Below are 20,923 nucleotides of genomic sequence, written 5' to 3' on the forward strand. Positions count from 1 at the left end.
CTGCCACAATGAAAAGCGACTGGCAACGCAGGAGCAGATCAATGAAGAGAAAGAAAACCCAACACAAGAAGTGGTGACTGGTGACTACTCTTCTTCGCGTGAAACGGGTTACCTTGTATGGTGACAAAGGCTGAACTTTCCACCACTCCTTTTAGGTTAGCAGCCACACAGTGGTAGTGCCCCGCATCCCCTTCTTGCACTCTCTCAATCAGTAGGCTCTGGCTTCCTGGCCCTAATATGATACCTGTAGAATGAGAGATGTTTGAAACGATTCAAAATGGCACCTGAGACTCTGTGATGCAGCTGGCTTTGGGAGGAACTCTGAGCTCCAAACCAAAGCAATCAACAACACAACGCACTTCACAAGAAAAAGCTAATGCCCTCTTAGAGTAGGGATATCTCGTATATTTAGTAGCTAAAGATTTTTCTGTTAATGGGGGCTAACAGCTTGAAAATGCTTGTTTAATGGTTTTCGGTATCTAGTGGCTACTAGGTAAGATACACTCCTTGGAATATAACCAGTAAAGGAGATGATGGCTTAGGACTTTTATCAGTGCCATGCTGATTCTTCATACTCAGGGGGCGTCTGATGGTGGTAGGCAACATTCATCCTTGGACTCTCCCCAGGAATCTGAAATCACAGGCTATTGGTTGATGAGGAGATGGGTCCTAATGCAGTGTTGCTTCTGTGCTGAGGAACCAGGATACCCCACACTACCTAAAACCCCACTGCTCTTTAGCATAGTTATGCCATACAGAATTTTCAGCGCAATCCCATGAAGCAGTCTCAATTACTGCTGTTGTTCCAGCACAAGGCCTGGTAGTGACTACTGGAGCTATGGAGGTTGCAGTGCCTCTTTTATGGGGAGGTTCTTTGGACAGGGATCACATTGGATTAAAACAACCTTGATATTATTTCAAGGCATGGCACTTCCTCCAGTGACAACAAAGGAAATGCTGTAAAGGTGAACCTTAGGAAAAGACACCGTTTTCTATTATACCGGATCAGAGTAATAGTATGTTGTTTCGTACTACTAGTACTAACTCTCTGCTCTTTCTGCTGACTCTACACCAGGGGTAGTCAAACTGCGGTCCTCCAGATGTCCATGGACTACAATTCCCAGGAGCCCCCTGCCAGCGAATTCTGGAGAGCTGTAAAGTATGTCGAATTGCCAGTTATTCAGTTGACTACATGTTTGAACTTGAATCTGTATGAAAGGACAATCTGGATATTTTAGTTCAAGCACCAGAATGTCTTGACTGGTTCTTGTGCAGGCTCGTATCACTAACAAAGATCAGAAAAGAAATCAGCACACCGTTCCAGTTTGGCTTCCAAGTATTATACCCCCTGCAAAGTCCTTAACTGCAGAGAGGGGCATCCATCGGACTCAGAAGTATTAGAATGAAATAGGAGCTAGATTACATGGTATGTATAAATAAACATGGGCAAAAAGTGTACTTACCTGGCTGTTGCTGTATCTCTTGGTTGTTTTTAAACCAGGATATCTGAGGCTCTGGTAGACCATGAGCAAGACACTCCATAGTCAGAGAGTGACTGGTGTTGACAACCTGATCGGTCAGGTTCCGCAATAGAAATGGTGCCTCCTGAGCTACAAAACACATGGACAGATCAATTAGTACGTCCCCATAAACAACAAAGTAAAAACTCTTGCCCTATTCTTACCATCATATGACCTAAGCATCTTATAAGTGGTCATGTGGGTCCAAGAAAATGATAAAAGGAAAAGAAACAAACTGTTCTCTGATGTTTCCATTCATCATTTTTCACCAAACGAAAAGAGGATCAGTAAAAGATATGCAAAAGTAAATCCAAGCACCACAAACTAGAGATCTTCCTTCTTTAAAGGCTACTTGCTATAGCCAATATTAGTTATTGACAACAGAGACCACAGCACAGAAACAGTCCATGCGAATGAGAGGTGGCTGGTGCTTTCCTTCAAAGTCAGTTCATGGATCAGATCCAATGGTTTCTTCCGAAGCAGAAAGGTCCTTGGATTCTTGGGAGCAGGACAAGTACCACCAAATCCCCACCCCACAGTATGTTTTCATAAGCTGCTACTGATAGTCCTCTTGTCCTTGTTATTGCTGTTAAAGAGTATTGTCTATCTGCAGTGTGAATTATTATTTATTATTACTTATTTTTACACATTGTCTAATAAATAAAACCCATGATCTTATTTGTAAACTAAGGAGCAGAGGATGGCCTTTGAAGATTTTAGCTTTTGGTTCAATAGCCAGTAAATAGTCAACAACCACAACACCATATGGCAACTGGACCAAAGCAATCTGAAGATTTTATTGGATTGTTTAATAGATTGTTTATTGCATTTTAGGACTACATTAATTTTTATTTTTATCCTCCAAGCCACAAGCCTATACCACACATGTTCTAATTAGGAGTTACTCAATATGCTGGGATACAGAAGTCATGTGGCTTCATTCTGTAGAACACAACCCTAAAATAGAATCAAGTTGATATCCATGGTATCTATGCATAGTCAGGCTTGGCTTATCGCTTAACCAGATTTTCCAGGTAACTAGTATTCATCCCAGTTACAACCACCTTGAGGGATATTTTAAATCAGTATCCATGCAGACAGAGGAATCCTCTGTTCACTCCAGGTTAAAAGAGACACGTCTGATCAATAGACTCTCTTAATCTTACTATCCCATCACAAATGGATTTCTCTCTTCTTTAGCAATATTTGGATATTCATATAGAAAAGTTCTTTATATGTCCATTATTATTGGTGTATTTTGTGACGCAACCATTACTGAATCACGGGAAGATTAACCACATAGAAGACAGAAGATTCTTGCAGACCTTTCTAGCAATTAAAGCATTGCAGATTCACTACCATAATAAGAACTACTGGCAAACAAGCCTGTCAGATTCCCCACCCCCATTTTTTTATTTTGCATTAATGTGACAGCGCCAAGTGCCATGTTGGATTGGTTCTTGCGATGGCTATTGACTTTATTCAGAGGAGGCCAGAATATATCATCTGATGAACATTTCTATTACACTTATGGAAAAATCAATTATTTGAAAGAGGTCATTTTCTCAGGACCTGAGGAAGTATCATTTTATATATGACCTTAGATACAAGAGAACTAAATACTTCTAAAAAATAACTCCAGATACTGATTAAATCACTGGTAAAGTATACATTCCCTCACTCCTGAATCCTTTTTGGTATTTTTTAAAATATTCTTTGGTGGCTCATTAGAGCTGAAGGACCATGGTGCCTCTCCCTCATGCAACATTTTTGGTGGGAAAACATCACCAAACACCACCACCTTGGCTTCATGTGCCAAGGGATATGGACACCCTTTCAATTTCTTTTATCTAGAAAATTCTTCTTCATGGTCAGCCTGAGCCAGACATTGGGTTACCTGAGAGAGACACAAGCCAAAGGGACCAAGCCCTGCAATTGACCTAGGTGCTAATTCCGTGTCTCACCATCTACTCATGCAATGCAGATATAGGACAATGCAAATAAAATCAGCCATCAGTGGCTCATTCATCATATCATCTGCTAGTCTCAGGGGCTCATTCATCCACCCATCACAATGTACACCACAATGTGCACACAATGCATTCCTGTTGCCTACATCTGCAAGCATTTTGGTTTCTACATAAAGGGGCGGGGGGGGGGAGATAGACACAAAAAAGCAGTATCCAGAAACTAGAGGGACATCATTGCAGTCTCACAGAACAGTCTGCTGCTCACCTGGAAATCACCATTCTTCAACAAAGGAGCATTGCAATAAGTCTGAATCTTGAAAATGCTGAATTAAATCTTATCTTCCATTTTGATTCTATTCGTTTACATATCAAATGGCACTACAGTTTCGTTCTCCATTGCAGATATTAAATCATATTAGCAAGGCAAGGAAGGTTGTGTGAACGCTTAGCTTTTATCTGAATGTTATGTAGAAGTGTCACAGACTACACTCCTTGCACATTATCACTATTTCGCCCCCAGTGTTCAGAGTTTTTCCTTCTACACTGGTGTGTGCACACACATACGTGTTTGTGTACCTTGATAATTTCTTGCATCCATTGGCTTCTTTCTAGCCCACAAAAGTTTACACCATAAGATGCAGCTAAACTTTGTGTTGTTTGTGAAGCCAGGAGAATACTTGGCCTGATGCCAAGCCTAAGACCCCCAATTGTCACTCTTGTGTTCCCCAAAACACTGTACAGAACAGCATATTCAACTCACTTGAGATAAACAGCAAGAAGACGAAAAAAGAGGGCACACAATCTGTACGTTATTTCTGATTAATTTTAATTTGTTTATAGCCATACACATTTTTTCCATATCGAGAAACATTTCCTTGCATCACTTTTCACATACTTTGAATATGTTGGCTGCCATAATTGGCTGATTTTCAAATGCTCGATTCAAGCAAGAAATCATCATTCCCTTATTTCTACCCTTGTGTTTACTAGGCAGTGATTTTTCACATGCACTTCAGATTGGCTCAACTGCTTTTCGCTTCAGTTCAGTGAAAATCTATGTCAGATTCCAGTTGCAACCACTTAGCCAACGCTGCATACAGTCAACAACAAACTTTCCCCATGTAACTCCCATGTCCAAGAGGACCGTTTCCGCACTGGGAACTTCACTGCCCCGGCTCCCATATGGGAGCAGAAATCTGGGGTGGGCGAGGTGCACTGGGCCAAATGTTTCCCTGTGTAGAAGAAGGAAGAGGCGGGGCACCCTGCTTAAGCTCAAACTCCAGACTGCAGCCTGACACAGAGCCTCCAGTGCGGAAACAGTGGAGAAGTCCATGGTGGGCTGTATCCTCTAATCATAGAAATCTGAAGGAAGCCACAGCGGAGCAGCAATTGCAGTGCCACAGAGATATTGTTGATCCTAAGCTTTCAGTAGCAAGACAGAAAAAATAACCTGAGACAGAAAACCCACTTGTTACTCAACAGGAAAAATGCCAACCATTTCTGAAAGCCCCCTCGATGCAGCCCTTCTTGGTTAACAATTGCATCCCTTAAAGTGGATAATTTACATTCTCAGTTCAGTTACTGATTCCGAGTCATTAAAATGCACCTCTGAATTTTAACACTCTTTTTTCCAGTTACAATTCCTTTGCCATTCTTATTTTTCACATCATATATGGAAATTGTAGGTCTTGTGGAACATCACTAGTTTCACCCCTTTCCAGCACAGCAAACACAAGCAGTGCTGGTAGTGGGCTTGTGCATTGTCACAGTGCCAAAGGCATTTTTAAGACCCTGTTGCACATTGCTGAGAGAGTCTGTATATCTCCCAGCAATGCTGGGGCAATAATTTATAACTTTGCAGGTCATGGCTATTGAGGCTTGGAGCAATTTCGGTGGAAGAATGATTAGGTGGCCTTTCTTCACATAGGGCAACTTGCTGTAAATCATTATATAACTCATAAGCAAGCTTTACAGTCTAAACCATGCATCTATTTGTATATGACTAATGAGCCTATTAGTCCAATTCACCCTGTGGAGCTGGCACAGAAGCAGTAATGGGTAGGTTGCATCCAACTATTTGCTCCTTCATTTTTTTCCTCTTCTGCTAAGTCCTAAAGTCTTGTTTCTACCAGCCCTTACAAATACATAACGTTCTGTCACTGTAGCCCATAATGCGCTATAAAACATGTTCTTAGCTATAACCTCTACAGCAATGGCTCCTTCTTTCCCTGTTTTCCCCAATACACAGTGCTGTCACTGGGATGAAGTTCCTAGTAATTGAATTGGCCATGTAAACATATTTTTAATACCCACAGCAAGTTGCTAAACAAGAACATAAATTGTTGCTGGGAGCCCTTGTGGTAGTACTGAAAAAAGATCTTCTGTACACAAGGAGGCTATAGGTGAAACTTCAAGATAGAAACCATTATTCTTTTCTTTACCCTGACAACTTCCAGGTAGCTAATTGTTTTCAAAGCATTTTAGGCTTCACAAAAACTGGCATGATGTGGAAATGCTATTGTTTACCCTTTCACACTTGACAAAAGCAATTCCCACGTGAACGACAAGCTTGGCTGGGGGACACAGTCTTGCTACCTTAAAGGAGGAAATGGGTGGGTGAGTTCTCAGGCCCAAGAAATTGTCATGTTGTCACCCTCTGTTTTTAATAGCAAAGCCACTTTTGTTCCCACTTTTGCTGTCACTATTGTGACCTGCAAACACTTGGCTAAAATTTCTATATAATCATTAATCATAAATGAACCCCCCCCCCTCCCCAATATAATAAAGATATACATTGTAAAAAAATAAAGTTATCAGATCTATTAAAAATAGTAACTTCTTCCTTATACAGATTTTTATAACACACAGGCACACCTTGAAATGAAATCACACAAGAGAATAAAAATTAATGCTTAAAAAGGTTAGATTGCTTTAATTCTCTATGAGTAGCTTAGTCATTTGTAAATCCCCATATTAAATCCTATTACGGTTTGCATCTGAAGGAGAAATAGATTTGTGCATATATTTCCTAATAACTTTCATTTTAAATTTAGATTTGGACAAATACATTAAACCAGGGGTAGTCAAACTGCGGCCCTCCAGATGTCCATGGACTACAATTCCCAGGAGCCCCCTGCCAGCATTCGCTGGCAGGGGGCTCCTGGGAATTGTAGTCCATGGACATCTGGAGGGCCGCAGTTTGACTACCCCTGCATTAAACGTTTCCTCTGAAGGCTGCAACCTGTTCGACAGAGGCAGTAAAAGCTCTCTTCTCGTAAGGATTTACACTTATTCCCTTAAAGCGAGGGAAAAGTCTTCCCCGTTGATGTCAACACCCCTTTAACAGTCACACTCTTATTTACTTGAAAGGAAACTAATGGGGGGGGGGCAACTTGAAACGTCCCCTCAATGTATGTATTCAACGGAACAGAGTTATTCCATGCAAACAATACAAGGGGGTGTGCCTTATTTCAACATTTTTATTTCTGATTCTGCATCCTCAGAGCCTTCCCTGAGAAAAGTTGGTTTTAAAAAAAAGATTAATATATTTAATGTAGAAAAAACAATTTCAAATAAATAAGCATAACAACTTGCTCTGCAGGCAATATTTATACATCCACAAAAATCTTATTAATGTTAAAAAAAAAAAACATACACTGTAGTCCAGTCATTCTCACCAACTGGCCCATACTCTTTCTGTACTTTCAAGTTAATTTATTCAATGTCCAATGTTGACCAAAACCAGATAGTTTTCTAACAACAACAACAACAATAACAACAAAGTTTTCAGTTTATGCCACTTTGACAGTTGGGAGGAGGTCGAATATTAAAGCCGAAGAGAAGCTGAGTCCAAAGTTTTTCATTAGCACTTGAGGGGAGACAGCAAAGAACAATACAACATAACACATAAAATGCCGGGCATGGGGTGGGGAAGTCTTCCAATTCCGAACTTCCACGGCTTTGTCAAAGTGGAATCTCTCTCCCACTCTCTGAGCCAAATTGGAAGCCCAGATTGGGGGTTTGCTGTTTGAGTCACTGATTGATTGGGATTGCTTTTTTTGTATTGCTATTCTTCCTATGTTCAAACCTCCCACTTTCTGGAGGACCACAGTAGTAAGCAATCAATCAAGATTATAGGAGAGAACTTTGACTTTTTAGTGAGTCCTTTAGTGTTTTATATTGTGTTGTGTTGTACAATTATTCCTTGCGCCTTTAAATCTGCGGATCCGTGAGAAAACAGTCTTTTGGTTACAGTGCTCACCTCTGACTGTAACGTCTTTCTTTTGAAGCACTTCTTCGCCAGTGTATACATTCCTTGCTCTGCAAGCATAGGAGCCTGAGTGCTCAAGCGAAATGTTCCTGATAGTGAGGGTGAGGTCAATTGAATACTCCTTAGTGGCTGCCTTTTTTATTCTTGTTTGGTTGTTTACTGTCCTTGGTAAAATCCAGGCAATGTCTCTGTACAGGAATTTGTTGGCTAAACAGGATAGCACCAGATTTTCTCCTTCAATAGGCGTTTTCTCTAACTTAATATGGAATCCACTCGGCACATCTGTAAAAAACATCAAAAGACAATGATTACTCAGAGGAAGTTTCAAAAACATATACTTTCTGGAGGCACTTCCTCATCCTTGCCATATTTTCACAATGATCCATATAAAGGGTGCCTGCTATCATTCACATCTCCCTGTGGACAGCTCTCCCAGGAGGAGAGAGTTATACTTTGGGGACAGCTTTGTATAAGGTGACCAGATTTTAACATTGGTAAAGCAGGACACCATTGACCAGGGGGGGGGGGTTCTTGATTAAAAATTTGGTCTATATGGAGCAACAAAAAGTTTCATAGAATGCATAGAACACAAAAATAGTATTGTAATATATATATATATTTTAATTTCAATATCACTACAATTTGCCAGGTACCCCCAGATGTCTCTCCAAAAGTGGGACAATCTGGTCACCTTAGCTTTGTATGACTAATGGCCTGACATTTGTCTGTTCATACAAGGATATATTTTTTTTCCTTCAGAAAAAAAAATGTTCTCGGCGAGTTCCTATTCAACCTATTGTTGAGGAAATGGCTCCCTCCTTCCTGGATGCTCAGGTTAGAAATCACAGACTTCCACATCTCCACATAGAGATAAGTGGTTTGTTTCTGAGTCATGTTGCAAGGAAGCAGGATGGGTGAGCATGTGAGCTCAAACCCTTCCAAACCTTCCAAGACAGGAACCAGTCTTGGAAGTCTGTGAGCTCACATATTCATCCTCTCTTGGCACACTTTGCTGTAGTATGTGATGGATACAGTCTGTGTTTAGTGTTGTTTCCCATCCTTTTGGAACACAGTCATTTCAAGTACACATGGAATGCTTCTGGCATATCAATCTGTCCAAGCACCTTTAGAATCATAGAATCATAGAATCATAGAGTTGGAAGGGGCCATACAGGCCATCTAGTCCAACCCCCTGCTCAACGCAGGATCAGCCCTAAGCATCCTAAAGCATCCAAGAAAAGTGTGTATCCAACCGTTGCTTGAAGACTTCCAGTGAGGGGGAGCTCACCACCTCCTTAGGCAGCCTATTCCACTGCTGAACTACTCTGACTGTGAAAATTTTTTTCCTGATATCTAGCCTATATCGTTGTACTTGAAGTTTAAACCCATTACTGTGTGTCCTTTCCTGTGCAGCCAACAGAAACAGCATCCTGCCATCCTCCAAGTGACAACCTTTCAAATACTTAAAGAGGGCTATCATGTCCCCTCTCAACCTCCTTTTCTCCAGGCTGAACATTCCCAAGTCCCTCAACCTATCTTCATAGGTTTAAATCAGAAAAACTATATATGTCCTGAAAACCTTGTGGAATGATCATTTAACTCAGAATTCACACTAGAATTCACACTAGAAAGACAGTTTACTAGTCCTAATTTTAAAAACAAATTGGAATACAACTAACCTTTGGTGCGCTTTCTGTTTTTAAATATAGTTTGAGAAATATTAAATGAATAGTGAATAGCAAACTTGATCTTGAATGGTCACTAGGATAATATCTGTGATAATAGCCTCTTCCCTCCCATGCATTATGAAATGATCTTTACAGGATCCTTTGATATTTCAATAAATAATGAAACTGCACATTCTTAATTATGATATTATACAGTGGTTGGTTTGAGCTCTCATTTGGTTTTATGAACTGCAATCTCTTTTATGACAGAAGGAATAAGACAGAGTTATTGTCAGGGTAAATTTACATTGTACACATATTATTAACATGACTTTTTATTGGTTTAACTCTAGTTGTCTAATTGTAAACTGGGTAGATTGATGGGTGGTAATTACCTCTTTATTACTCTTTATAAGTGGAAACTGTTTTTAAATGCTGGATTCACCGCAAATAGAAAATAAATTGACTTCTTTTACACCAGAAACAAGGGGCACAGCTATAGTCAAGGATAATTTATAGAAGTAAATGGCCAAAAAAAAAATCAGTAAGGTTATTTGTTTCCCCATCTGACCAGATTCCAAGTCATATCAAAACTGGATCACATCCCCAGTGATGCTTAATACTTATAGGTGACACATTTGTGTTTAATTTATTTTTTAAAACAAATTAGACTTACATTGTTTGCTGGCATCCCTCCATCTATAATTTGCATATAAACCCAGCATCATTAAGATGGCTTGATTTTAAAATGGCTGCTTTCTTTTTTTACATGAATAATATTCTCCAGCGATGCATCTCAGTCTAAAATACATCCTTAATGGCACTTGCTTATTGTTTATTAGAAGGAAACCAAGGAATCTCATGGGAAAGAATAAGCTGCTAATTATTTCTTGGTATCAGGTGCAAAAAGTTGCTAAATGTCTGATGCCATGCAAAGAGGAAATACAGGGGCTTCTATCCTAATTGCTCCACTCAGAGGAAGTCTGAATTCTTCCTGTGGTCCAAGGAGTCTTCCTCCAATGGAAGAGACTCTTCTATAGGAGGAAGGCTTCTGTCATCAGAGGAAGTCTCCTTGGGCTGGTGGAAGGCTTCAAACTTGGTTGAGCACAGTGGTAGAATACAAGTCATCATGCCACTAGAAAATTACCTATGTTAGTTATTGACGAAAAAATAAAAAGGAGTCCCATGGCACCTAACAACTAATCACAATGGTGCTAGAAGTAACAAAAGACTCCTCTTTATGCCATCAATATACTGGATGATATCAAGGTTTATATTTCTTTTTCCAGCAGCCAGTTCTTGGTGAACAAGTTTAAATTAAATCCTGACAAGATATAAAACCAATGCTGGTTAGGAAGCTAATGTGCTTCCCACACATGATGGGAGTCAGCTGACCCCTGCTGATTGAGTTAACAGACTAGGGATTATACCGGACACAGGATTATTGATGGAGAATAAAGTTTATTCAGCTTACTTCCATTTTACTTAGACCCATGGATGACCCCCCCCCACCTTGACCTGGCCAGTTTGTCCATGTGGATCGATACCATGATAAACTCAAGGTTAGATAACTGAAATGTACTTTACATGGATCTGTCCTTGAAGAAAACATGGAAATGCCAGATGGTACAGAATCCCATAGTTTGATTACCATTAGGAGCTAGGTAGAGAAAAATGAATATCTAGCATTGTACTATCCCCTGACTACAACTTTACCCTGTTCTGCAGTCACCTACTTCAGGGGTATTCAACCTGTGGTCCTCCAGATGTTCATGGACTACAATTCCCATGAGCCCCTGCCAGCGTTTGCTCATGGGAATTGTGAAGGACCACAGGTTGAATACCCCTGACCTACTTGGTTCTAAATTAATTCTTGAATTCCAGTCAATGGCTATAACTTATAAGTCCTTCATGACCAACAGATCAAAGGATCATGTCTCCTGGTATGTAACTGAAACAGCTTTGCTCACCTGAGCATATAAGGTACTGCCAAATGTTTCCTGCTAGTACATGCAAGTTTTCAGATATAGTCTGATGTTAGTTCTTTTCAGTTCACTGACTTCTACTGCAGGTCAGCTGTCAAACATTGTACAAACTGACTGCAGTGTGAGATTCTTTTCGGACGTCAAATTGCACGCCAGCCATCAGATGCTGTTAACAGAGGGGAATTTTGGGGAGAATATTTTTAGTGCAAAATTTATTTCACCCGTACCTTTGGACCCAAATAATTATTTCCGGTATTCAGATTCATCTTTGGCCATGTTCTGGGGGAATATAACTTTAGCTTTCTGCAAATATATCATGTGACCTTTATATGACGGAAAGGACCCCTTCTAGCTAGCTGCTGTGGGTTTTCCAGGCTGTGTGGGCATGGTCTGGTAATTTTCATCCCTGTTGTTTCACCACTAACTGCAGCTGGCATCTTCAGAGGTAGGACATGGCAAGATGGGAATCTCTCCTTTCTAGCCTTGGGCAAAGCTGGTGCATTTTCTGTTCAATTTCCACCAGCACTTGCTTGGATGCTTTGCCTCCTAGTAAGACATGTTTAACTTTTTAAGGATAGTTGATCCCATTCTGACTGCAAGATTCAATAGAACATTGCTATAGGAGCCTCGTGACTGTGTCAGCCTTCACAGTGAAAGCTGGAGCTCACTTTCAGACTCCTGTGCGAGAAGTATTACAGGGCCAAGTTTTGCTTTACAGCCTCTGGATGATTTCTGTGGCCTGACCAATATTTACACAACTTTCTTGAACTGTGTCAGCGTGTTAGTTGGAGGCTGTGCCACATTATTTCCTGTCTTTGTTTACTGGACGGCACCAATGTTAGCACAGGGAGCAATTTCACCGAGCGAAATTCCAGTCTATTCAACCTATGTCCTAACAGGGGAGCTACAGCCCCTTACACACAGCTCTTAATTTGGCACTGGAATTCAGACCAAAGCCTGATTTAGTTTTTTTTAGAAATGTGTGCTTTTTATTGACTCTTATGGTACAGACATCACCCTTTTTTGCCTCTGTTGGTATCCAGAAATATACCAGTAGAGAAAAAAAATAGTGATGCCTATACACTAAGAGTCAAGAAAAAGCAATTAAAAAACAACAGCTAAGTCAAACTTTGGCACTGTACATTTTGGAGTACAATTAATTTAATCTTTGCTGTCTGATTTCTCCAGGTACAGCATTAAAATGTTTTTACATTCTGGGTGTAGTCTGCACGGGGCTTTTTACCAAGTCCCAGTTCAAATGAATCCCTCCCATCTACACTGAATTTGATTTGCAGCTTGATTTTGGGCATTTTAAATTTTCCCTCTGCAACATGCATGATTGATTGGGAGTGACCCTTCCTCCCCCCCCCCCCCGCGATATCCAGAAGTGGATATAACCCTCGATATTTGAAAAACCAGCATCAGTAAGTGTGCAGATTTATGCTCTTTTCAAATTAACTCTCATCTCCATGCCTCGCAAATAAGAAGTCTCCTCTGATTGCCTAGCGTGTCAGTTCAAAGTCTTCCTAGTTATCAGTTGCAAGGTTTCCCTTATAATGACTGTGCTCTAGAAGACCTAACTTCTCTCAGCAGAAATTTGCCTCTTGGATTTATTCCTCCCCTCCTTCTGTCTCCAATCCCCCCCCCCCCCACTTCAAGAAAAGAAGAAGAAAAAGATGACGAAGAAGTGTTGGTTCTTATATGCTGTTTTTCTCTACCCGAAGGAGTCTCAAAGCAGCTTACAATCGCCTTCCCTTTCCTCTTCCCACAACAGACACCCTGTGGGGTGGGTGAGGCTGACAGAGCCCTGATATTACTGCTCTCTCAGAGCAGTTTTCTCAGTGCTGTGGTGAGCCCAAGGAGGCCCCTGCTGCACTTGGTCCCCCCCCCAGGTCAGAGTTCGAGTGCAGAACACTTTTCTGTTTCAATAGGGAGGGGGGGGGATAGAAGAAGACCTGAGTTCAAATCAATCTGAATTCAGCAAGATCCACCTCGGAATAAACAAAGTAAGTATATAATCAGCCCTGGATATTTTTAGACATAAAATGAGAGGGGGGAAATTGAAGAAATATATTTTATGTGTGTGACAGAGACAGAGTATTATTTATTTTTATTATTATTATTATTTTATTATTAAATTGCCATATGGCAAAGTTACGCACAAGAAGCATAAAATAATATATGTAGTCAAGAAGGTATGACGGGGAGAAAGAGCGAATGAAGGAAAGATGCCATCATGTGCTTCATTTAAAAGGAAAAAACTACTAACTGGTAACACCTCATAACATTTGTTATAGCCTGGGACAAGCTGGGGTATGAATGGCTGGAATAATGTAAAAGACTTTTATTTACTTTAGTGATTTGAAACTTCCTGTGGAAATAGCTCCCAGGTTTCCTGATGGAAGATTTTGTTTATCTTTGCCAAGCACCATCAGGAATCTCAAAATAAAATGCCTTTAGTGACACTGGTCAGCCAGAAGATAAGGCCGTGCTGTTCCTGTCTCACCCTCAGTAATTGCGAACACGCCCAGGGCCCTGCTGTGTGCCAACAAAACAGCCAGAAATAGGGGAAGGATCAGACTGACCGAGTGGACTGGAAGATGCAAAATGGATCGGTTGGGTTTACAGAAATAATGTGAGATACTGGAGCAACCATTAAGGCCTTAAACATTAATGGCACATATTGAAAGCATATGTGTGATTTCTGTTGTTATTTAGAAGATATTCTTGGCCCAAGAAAAGCGACAGTAAAGCAGGCTGCAGTATCAAATCCACTATTACATCACAATAAATCTATCAGATTTTATCTTAAAGGTGCTACAGAACTCTTCATTAGAAATGTTTAACCAAAAGTGTAAACTACATGTGATGGTGATAGCCAACATCCTCAAACAAAAGCCTGAACCGACCGTGTCAAAAGCAGGGCGGAAAAGCTCTGATTCAGTGTGTGAATGGAATAAGCAGTCCGCTGTGAATCTTCCTTCCATCTTCCCTCTCAAACACATTGGTCATCCCCATAGTGTCATCGCCCTTCATGGTACAAATCTACAGGAAGAATCCAAGAAATCTCTCCTGTCCATATGCTGCATCATTTACATAAACACTCCCTAACTGCATGAAGCACATAACGGGGCATTTTTGTTTATTTTCATTTACCTCAGGGAGGACCCAGCTTACATGGTTCTCTTCTCTTCCATTTTATCCTTCCAGCAACTCTGTGAGGTAAGTAATGCTGAGAGCGTGGGACTGGCCCAAGGTCACCCAGCAAACTTCCCTAACCTGGTTCTTCAAGCTCCTAGTCTGACAACTATACTATGCTCCAATCTGGTCAGGGCTCGTTTTGAAAATGAATGAAGAATGGAAGGGCAAAATATGATAGATTATTATTTTATTTATTTTTATTTATCATACTTATATATTGCATTTTACTAATGCAATAGTTTTAAAACTGTATTCCACAAAACTCTGGGCCTCCTCAAAAACTAACTAGGAGCTTGTCATGGAGGAGGTCAATAATTGGATACAAACATTCCAGAAAGCATAGGGTGCCCACTATTACTAACTTAACTGGTCGTGTAAACAAGTGCATGTCGGAAATAAAATTGCCAATTATTTCTCTAAGGACACAGTGGATATTAAATAATTTTTGATACTGGAAATAAACAAAAAGGATAGACCATGAGGTGCAGATATGTCTTTTCTATGTACCCTCCCCTCCCACACACACACTGTTTATTTCTTTGGCCCTCTTCACATGTTACACTGAACACTTGCAGACCATCTAGTCCAACCCCATCAGCCTAAAGCATTCATGATAATTCTTCAGCTCTGCCTTAAGATGTTCAATACTGCATTCAATGGCTAATAATAAAGGAGTTGTCCTGATCAGTCAATGCTCATGCATACCTTACAATCTTTCAAACTGATTTGAAACACCCAAAGCAGCAAGCCAGTAGCCATAAGCTTCACATTCCTTTGGCCATTGGCCTATTTAACTGCTCCAGCAAGTGACAGACCACTTGATACAACCAAAAGTTCTGCACCAGAACAAAAAACCTGTCCAGACTGAATTTTAGTTCTTCAAGCTCAGCCCAAGCAATTACTTTGCAAAGTACTTGATACAGCCTCCAAATGCTTGACCTTCCATCCCTACTAACATAGTCGTATGGGCATTCAGACCACAGGCTGTCCGAGATCCTCTCATGGAAATCTCCTTCCCCAGTGTAGACCATCCAGTACATCTTCTGAGAAGGATGACCTATCTTAGCCTGTGGTTAGTGACAAGGGAAGGGTCTGTAGTTCAATGGAAGAGCCTCTGTTTCACATGCAGGAGGTCCCATCTTCAATGTACAACATCTCCATTCAACAAATCCAAGCAGCAGGTGATATGAAAGACCTCTAATGGAGCTCCTGGAGACCCATTGCCCGTCTTAGACAATATTGTCCTTGATGGATCAATGGGAGGACTCAGCAGAAGGCAGATTTATGTGTGTCTTCACACCAATCCCGGAGCATTCCCTGCCTTTCTGCAGACTCCTAAAACAGCACCCTACAAACGAACTGCTTTTTGTCCCACACACATTCCTGTACCACTGCCATTCATTGGTTAAACTAGCCATCAAATGAGAACAATTTTGAAAACTGACGAAAAACTAACAAACCTCAAGCAATCGGTCTGGCTCTGAAGTATCTATTTTGAATACACTGAAAGGAAATCCTTCTTAGCATCCTGGCCTTTTGTTCGTAGCCATCAGCATTTTTGTACTGGCATTAGTTTAAAGGTGCTCCCCACCCCCCTCTTCCCCTTCAGCAAGGACCAAAGAACTGGAACATTTAGTTTCTTATTTGCATGGAAGGAAGGAAGGTTACTTGATCATAGTAGTAACTTAGAAAGGATTCATACAACCACAAACACTGAGTACAGCTGATAATAACATCCATATGAGCAAAGTTCGGCATGATTTTAGCTTCTTGGATAAAAAGCATTTGGTAGGGACGAGTGGCTTTAAGGGCTCACTTCTGTTACATTTTGTTTTTATCCCATGTTGCTTCTTTTACCGTATGCTCCCTCCGCTATTTTATCCTCACAATAGCAATTTGGTGAGATTGGTTAGCCTAAGAGGATGTGGAGGCCCAAAGTCATTGGCAAGAATTCAGACCTAGTTGTCAAGTTCCTGGTTGTCAAGACCTGGTTGTCAACTATGCTCTGCTGGCACCTCACTATGTACACGAGCCAGCACAAATGGCCCAGATGGAATGTTTGTAAACATTCCATGACGTTGCAGCACTCCAGCCAATGAAGGGGACACAAGAACATCTCACATGTGATATCAACAAGTGAAGAGCTGCAGCACCTGGGCTATCCTATTTCTGATATGCCCTGTGAGTTAGTTCGCTGTCTAAAAAGCCATATTTGCATCCACCACAATAATTGCTCAAATAGGAACAGGGGAAAATCCAATCTATCTAACGTCTTAGGACCTTATACAGCATGAATTGTACTTTACCTGTTACAAAATAACGAATGCTTCTTTCATCCATTCCTAATTTATTGGAAGCAATGCAGGTATAGATTCCAGATACTTTGGATTCATCCACAATCAAAATGCTTGCAGTCTGTAAAAGAAAAAAAAATCATTTCATTTCTCATAAGATTCACTGAATTATTTTTCAATGATCTTTCTGTATCCTGACACTGATACGATTCATTTGTTCCATTCATTCAGTGAAATGCAGTTCGGCAACCAGGAGTTGTCACCATGTGAAATCATGGAAATAACAGTAAAAAAACAGGAAAGCAGCTTTCCCAAGAGACATTTATATTACCAGTCTAACTTTTTGCATGGGTTTGACGATGCAGTTTTTATTTTTATTTTGTACTTCTGATGTACCAGTACCAGTACATCAGAAGGTTACAATAAATGAGGTGCGGCACCATGAGCTGTATCCCACAGGCTGCCTATCAGTCACTTAAAGGAACTGGAAAAAATAACATTGAAAATGACGGCTCCATCTGCGACAGGTTCATGTGCTGAATGAGGAAGGGGTGGAGGAGTTGAAGGGTATGGTCAGCTTTTTCCGGAAACAACTGTTTCATATCTTGGCTTTAAGGATGGCATGTATTTCATGGCAGACACCATGACAATTGGTATCTGCAGAGGATGGAAAGATTCACAGCAGTGCATTTGAAGCACATACATTACTTTTTCTTTTAGACCATCCAAGAACTATGGCAAACCTGGACTAGATCCATGCTACTGGCAATGGAACAAAGCTGGCTAGGCAGGATTTCCCCCACCTCCCCACTGAGCCCTTTGGAATTCTCCCCGTGGGATGAAGAGGCGTTCTAGAACAGTATGGAGGAGACTCCTGGGTAGCTTAAATGAAAAGCAGCAATGGGCAGTAATCAGCTTCCCTTCCTCTGTCAACAAATTGCTGTAAAGCCAAAGGAATAACACTTTTTGATTAAATCTCTTGTCAATACAGATCAGTCACCTTTCTGTTAAATTTTTTTAAAGCATAAAGTTGCTGTTCTCTGATTATATGCCATGGTTTTGAACCAGAGCTGCACGTTCTTCGGAACCCAAGAAAAGAGCCTCCCCAAATGAACCTTCACAGTAGTCCTCAAAGACTAAAATGAGATTTGGCACACTTTGAATTGATCACCTGGAGAAACACTTGGCAATACGTGTCACTCCGGCTTTCAAACACAAAGCAAAATATACCAAATTCTTTTTGTAAGTAACAGCAGACAGACAAGCAAGTGGCCCACAATGAAAGCAAGTATTCCTTATTATAAGAATCTCAACGTTACAACATGGATCAACACAGTGACCTAGAATTCTATCTGCTTGGGGAAATGCTACAATGAACTGTCCAAGAAAGAGATTCTACAACTGGACTATCTCCTACTGCAGGGGCGGTCCAACTGTGGATCTCCAGATGTCCACAGACTACAATTCCCATGTGCTGGCAGGGGCTCATGGGAATTGTAGTCCATGGACATCTGGGGAGCCATAGTTTGGCCACATCTGTCCTATTGGGACTCCAATTGTGAAGGTTAAATGCCATCATCCATTAGATTATCCATTAGATAATGGAACCCAATTTGGCTTTTATTGACTTGCTGTCTATTGAATCATTTCATCATTCTTCAACCTCCATGAACATAAGGACATAAGACATTTTCTGCTGCTCACAGCCTTACAAACACCTATAGATGAACTACTGTTTTTTCCTCACATAAGGGGGAAATTCAATTTTTGTTATTTTTATCTCAGGAGACACTGAGACTTTTTGGAACCTGATTTGCTCTCAGCGAAAGATAACCACAACTCCACATTTTCATCTTTTAAAAGTTCAAAGTGTCTTCTCAAGGGCGTTTCTAATATACCCCAGATTTTTCTTGTCTCACCCAGCTCTTTTTTATTTTTGGCGTGTAGAATCTAGCTTGTAATTTGAAAGTTTGTTCTCATTGTGATATTAAAAAGAAACTACACTAATGCAGTTTTGTTTTTTCGTGGATCAACCTACATTTTAACTATTCTTAAAGAAATCATCCTTTTATGCATTTATCTGGGCATATTTTGAAATGGCACTCTTCCAGTGCATTATGGCACTCTGAGCAAAGATTATTTATTTATTGTCAGAGAGAATTTGGTTTGACATTTCAACCATCACTCTTCTGTCATCTCCAAACCATGTCTTATATAATATGGCCCCTTTTATAGAGATTTAAATCTGGAAACTGGCTCCATGGACAGACAAGACAGATCTTTCTACAAACCTGAGAAAAGCCCCAGATTTGCAGAAAAATCTGAAATCTTGAAAAAAAAATGCTGATGGGGCTAAAACGTTCAAAATGATAAGCACCTGTAGCTGTAAGAAAGGAATGATCATAGTAGCAGTTGCTAAGCAACTAACACAGTATTGCCAGCTTTAAGCCTTAATTTCTTTCAGTAAAAGAATGATTTGGCCCTTTGATCAAGGACTTATCAAGGCCAGGCCTAGCAGCAACCACTGGGTTGCTTTGTACCATATGATTTGCATGATTCACCCAGGATGGGCTGCTTGCTACTGTTCAAGAGCAGCTTCCCCCAAAAAACAAACAAACAAACAATGTAGTCTAGCAGTTAAGAGTTTCAGACTAGAATCTGGGAGATCCAGGCTTGAATCAGCAGATGTGAGATCACCAGCTGAACAAATTCACCAGGTGACCTTGGGCCAGTTCCAGATTCTCAGCCTAACTTACTTTACAAAGTTATTGTGGGGATAAAGTGGAAAATAAAAGAATGGTGTAAGCTGCTTTGGGTCCCCATGAAAATGGGTAGATAAAAGGTAGTCCATGGACATCCGGAAGACCACAGGTTGACTACCCCTGGTCTAGTGGATAGTGGGTAGGCATAAAAAGGGGAAGGGCTATAGGAACTTTCAAGGAAGAGAACAATATTAGTGGGGAAGGGGAAAATCCTTGTGGGACTCACTTATACTTATCTAATTTGGCACAGGTAGACAGAGAGTACTGAGTACTCTCTGACTCAATCCATACAGTTATGCATATAGAAATTACAATGGAATATAAATCTAAATTTTATTTAAATAGACTTGTAACACACTAATGAATAATTTACACTGGAAAGAAGACACACTGAATATCTTTTCTATGTTCCTTCCATAACCAACATTTGCACATTAGGCAGTATCTCAGAGGGGTTTCTTAGTGTTTGGTATGAAGGCAGCCCAGCTAGTGCCAATTTTTATGCACTGCATAGTATAGTGGTTAGACTGTCAGACTAGTATCTGGGAGATGCAGGTTCAAATCCCTGGTCTGTCATGGAAGCTTGCTGGGTAACCTGGGGCCAGTCACTTTTGCTCAGTCTAATCTGCCTCACAGGGTTGTAGTGAGGACAAATAGAAATCTTGTGAAACCTAACAAATATATTGCTGCGTAAATCTTCAGTGCAATCCTTCACAGGCTTATATTCTTCCCAGCCTATTGATGGCTATGAACTTAAAGGGTATAAGTCTGTTTAGAACTGCATTGTTGGTAAGTCAGAGCTCAGTTCATCAAATGCACAAAGGAATAAACAACCATTTTTGTGTGCTTACTGATGTGCAGTGGGAGGCTAAGCATCTTCACTGGGCGTAAGCAGCACTGAGTCAACTGGGACTTACTTCTGAGCCAGTCCTGCTTAGGCTTGCTCACTAAGTAACCTCTGTGTCAACTCTGATCAATGAAAAACAGGCTGGTAAACACCTCTTCCCCGGCCAAAGTATTTTAAATGCTAGGGGAAATTCCAGAATTATAAAAGCAACATATTTCAATGGAATCAGTTCAGTCATGCATGAAAGAAGCAACCAGTAATTATTGCTTCCCATGAACCATATAAGGGTCAAATTGGCCATCTCAGGATATCCATAAACCAATCTGCTTTTTAAAAGTAGAAATAGTAAGCACTGGAGACCCAATTCAAACTGGGGCTGTGACACCAAGTGGTTCAATCTATTTCTT

The 20,923-nt window shown here is 40.6% G+C and overlaps 1 protein-coding gene across 1 annotated transcript in view; it reads right to left on the minus strand.

Moving 5' to 3' along the window:
* The window catches only part of FLT1 (fms related receptor tyrosine kinase 1), a 143,486-nt gene that overhangs the window by 50,259 nt on the left and 72,304 nt on the right, over nucleotides 1-20,923 (minus strand). The window contains exons 12-15 of the mRNA XM_077341786.1: nucleotides 16,920-17,028; nucleotides 7,752-8,042; nucleotides 1,464-1,610; nucleotides 113-244 (exon numbers count right to left, since the gene is read on the minus strand). Of these exons, the coding sequence (XP_077197901.1) occupies nucleotides 113-244; nucleotides 1,464-1,610; nucleotides 7,752-8,042; nucleotides 16,920-17,028 (679 nt within the window). The remainder of the gene's footprint in view (nucleotides 1-112; nucleotides 245-1,463; nucleotides 1,611-7,751; nucleotides 8,043-16,919; nucleotides 17,029-20,923) is intronic.

The sequence above is a fragment of the Paroedura picta genome, chromosome 6 (assembly GCF_049243985.1).
Source record: "Paroedura picta isolate Pp20150507F chromosome 6, Ppicta_v3.0, whole genome shotgun sequence".
Taxonomy (NCBI): domain Eukaryota; kingdom Metazoa; phylum Chordata; class Lepidosauria; order Squamata; family Gekkonidae; genus Paroedura; species Paroedura picta.